This window comes from Plasmodium gaboni (assembly GCF_001602025.1).
Source record: "Plasmodium gaboni strain SY75 chromosome Unknown, whole genome shotgun sequence".
Taxonomy (NCBI): Eukaryota; Apicomplexa; class Aconoidasida; order Haemosporida; family Plasmodiidae; genus Plasmodium; species Plasmodium gaboni.
This window is the reverse complement of record NW_017385441.1, coordinates 1-4,107: the sequence shown is the minus strand read 5'-3', so window position 1 is coordinate 4,107 and position 4,107 is coordinate 1. Positions and strand designations below refer to the sequence as shown.

The 4,107-nt window shown below is 20.4% G+C and overlaps 1 protein-coding gene across 1 annotated transcript; it reads left to right on the top strand.

The window, feature by feature from the left end:
• Positions 1 to 585: 585 nt before the first annotated feature.
• Positions 586 to 3,251, top strand: PGSY75_0035100 (putative exported protein; the record flags this gene model as incomplete). The annotated part of the gene is made up of 2 exons (XM_018783478.1): positions 586 to 672; positions 831 to 3,251. The coding sequence occupies 2 exons, from the start codon at positions 586 to 588 to the stop codon at positions 3,249 to 3,251; spliced, it is 2,508 nt and encodes an 835-aa protein (XP_018638801.1).
• Positions 3,252 to 4,107: the final 856 nt, after the last annotated feature.

Genomic DNA, 4,107 nt, shown 5'->3' with positions numbered 1-4,107 from the left:
TGTTCGATCTGTATTATATATATTTTATTTATAAAATACATTTTATTTTTAATAAAAAAAAAAAATATATATATTTTAAGAACAATGAAATAAATAATTAATGTATATTATAGTTTCATTATATAATATATTATTTTGTATTATTATATTATTATTTTATATTATATTTTATTATATATATTTTGACATGCTTAATTAATAATATTTCATTTAAAATAATTTTTTCAATTAAATCTAATAAATGAATTATAGAATGTAATAAATATATAATATATTTATTTTTATATTATTAGTATTTATTTGAAAGAATGTTTACAAATATAAAGAAATATATATGTAATATATTTTTAATTAAATTATTTCTTTTGAGAAATTATTATTTTCATTGTTTATTTATTTATTTTTTTTATATTTATATAAATTTATTACATGAACATGTTTTTAAATAAAACATTTCAAAATATATAGTTATAATAAATAATTTTATATATGATAGTATTGAAGAAATTTATTTGTGCTCATATATAAAATATACAATTATTAGATTAAAGTTATGATAAAGTAAATCATGTATATAAATAAATCATGTGGAAAAATAATAAAAAAAGAAAACTATATCTTTCAAATTCTTTATTATATATGCACGATATTATGTGTAATATTATTTATTTGTAATAAGGTACGCTAAAAAAAAAAAATATATTAATAAAAAGAATATTCATTGAATGAAAATAATTATATATATATATATATATTTAATATAAATTAATACATGAACAAATATATGTATATATACATATTTTTTTTTTTTTTTTTTTTTTTTTACACAGTATGGAATAAAATATAATAAACGAGATGTCTGGAATCGTAATTTTATAACAAGTAGACCTCAGAGAATTTTGATACAAACAGGAGAATTATCACCAACACAAGTGGATGTACTAAGGAAAACATTAATAACAGATTTATCAGGTAGGAGTTCTATAGGAAGACAACAAAATTTGTTACGTAATAAACTAGATAATGATCCTATAACAAAAAAATTGATAGAAAGAGGATTTTTAAAAACAAACATAACAGAAAAGAAGGAAATAAAAATTCAAGAAAAACAAAAGGAAGAACAAGAGGAAGTTGTAGAATATGAAGAAATTGAAGTTGATGAGGATGAAGAAGTGGAATATGTAGAAATTGAAGTAGATGAGGATGAAGAAGTGGAATATGTAGAAATTGAAGTAGATGAAGATGAAGAAGTAGAATATGAAGTAGTTGAAATTGAGGTGGATGATAATGAAGAAGTAGAATATGAAGTAGTTGAATTAGATGATGAAGAAGAAAAAAAAGAAAGAAAACAACTAAAAATGGAATCCATAGAAAAGAAACCATTAGAAATTAAAACAACTCAAAAATATCCATTCGCAACACATGCACAAAAGGAAATAGACTCATTAAAAAAGAATGAAATAAAATCTTATGATCCTTTTAAAAAGAATATGGTTAAACAAGAAGATAATTTAAGAAAAGACGAAAGAAAACCATATGATCCTTTTAAAAAGGATATGATTAAACCAGAGGTTAATTTAAGGAAAGACGAAAGAAAACCATATGATCCTTTAAAAAGAGATGTAACACAAATGCAAGATAATTTAAGAAAAGACGAAAGAAAACCATATGATCCTTTAAAAAGAGATGTAACACAAATGCAAGATAATTTAAGAAAAGACGAAAGAAAACCATATGATCCTTTAAAAAGAGATGTAACACAAATGCAAGATAATTTAAGAAGAGAAGAAATAATAATAGAAGATTCTTTTAAAAAAGAAGAAAGAAAATCTCCAAATACATTAAAAAGGGATGAAATAATAGTACAAGATAATTTGGGGAGAGATAAAATAATAGTACAAGATCCTTTAAAAAAAGAAGAAGTGAAACCTAAAGATCCTTTAAAAAAAGAGGAAGTAAAACCAACAGATTTGTTAAAAAAAGACGAATCGAAACCTAAAGAACCTTTAAAAAAAGAAGTAAAACCAACAGATACTTTAAAGAAAGAAGAAGTGAAACCTAAAGATCCTTTAAAAAAAGAGGAAGTAAAACCAACAGATTTGTTAAAAAAAGAAGAATCGAAACCTAAAGATCCTTTAAAAGGAGATGAAGAACAAAAGGAAGGTTTAAACCAATTAGATAAAATTAAAATTAATAGAATTGAAGATAAATTCAAAATACAAATTCCTCATATAAAGTCAAAATTTATTGAAAGTACAATAAAAGATATTTTGAAAGCAGAATATGAAGATGCAGATGAAGATTTAACAAGAAAATATAGAATGATAGAACTTATGAATTTATATTTTGATGAAATGGATAAGTTTCATCAAAGTGATATATATACAGTTATTGAAAAATACAGTAAACAAAAAGAATATAATTCTATTATGAAACCTATGTTTAAGGATTTTATGGAAACACACCGTATAAGTTCTATATTAAGTAAAACTATGTTAGTAGAATTTGGATTAATTATCCTTCTTACACTAGGTATAGGAATAGCTGTTATGGCATCTGCAACTGGTACACCTTTCTATGTAATAGCTGGAGCATGTGCATTTATTTCATTGGCATTTCCAGGTTTATTATTTGCAAGGGAAAAAAGGACAAAAACATTTAAAGACAAATATTTCAAAATTAAAGGTATAAAATTTATCATGAAGGCTGTTAAGAATACAAATAAATATCAAGATAAAGAAGAAAAAATATGGAATAGAAAAAATAGCAGAATGATTAAAGGAATTCAACAAATGGTAAAAGAGAAATTCGATACAGGAAATGTAGCAGGAAAAACACCTCCAAAAAATATTACAAATAAAGCTCCACAGAAAAATATACAACAAAAACAACCACAACAAAATGTACATAATAAAATACCTCAACAAAATACACAAAATAAGCCACATCAACAAAATACACAAAATAAAGTACCTCAACAAAATATACAAAATAAACCAACTCAACAAAATATACAATATAAACCATCTCAACAAAATTCACAAAACAAACCTCAAGAAAATATGCAAAATAAAGCAGCTCAACAAATTAGGCAAAATAAACCACCTCAACAAAATGCACAAAATAAAACTCCTGTACAAAACACAGTAAGTAAATCTCCAGTACAAAATAATTATTCAAAACATAACGGAAAAGGTCCTAATCAAATTAATAGAAATAATCCAAATAGACATGTAAAATCATTAAGATGATTTTGTAAAAATAAAAAAAATGTTATTTATGAATAAATATATAAACTAGAATAATTTAAATATTTTGTTAAAATGTAATTGATTAAAACAGTAAATAAAAAATTATTATTTTTTTTTATATAAATTTTTAATTATCATTTTATTTATTTTTTTTTTATGTATTACACTATTTAAAATAAATGATGTTATAAACATATTTATATATTATATATGAAATATTTCAAGTTTAATATATTTTATTTATTTTTATTAATATATTTTTGTTCATAGGAAGGAATTTTTTTCTTCATATATTTTTTTGTTTCTACCATATTCTATAATGAATATCTTAAATTATTTATATTTAAAAGAAAAAAAATTAAAACTTATTTTGTATTTAAGATTTTTTTTTTTTTTTTTTTTGTAGTATTTTGTTTTTTATTATTATTAAAAATTATATAATTCGATATATGAACGTGTACAATAAAATGCAACATCATATTTAATATATATAAATATATTTCTTATAATTTAATTAAAGGATTAAAACTAATTAAAAAACTAGGTTTATAATATTCTATTTATTTAATGAATTCGAGTAAATACTATCACTTAGAATAAATATATAAGTATTATCATTTATATTAAATAGATAAATATTAATAATATATGAAACAAAATACTAATACATATTATATATATATATATATATATATATATATACATATGTATTTAATTTAATTATTTCTTGTAATTTATCATTAAACATATATATTACACATTAATAATAAAATACGCTGGTAAATTTTAAGATTGCATGTTTTTATTTAATAAGAAAATAATTTAAGAAACACTATTATAAAAACTCAAATTAGGT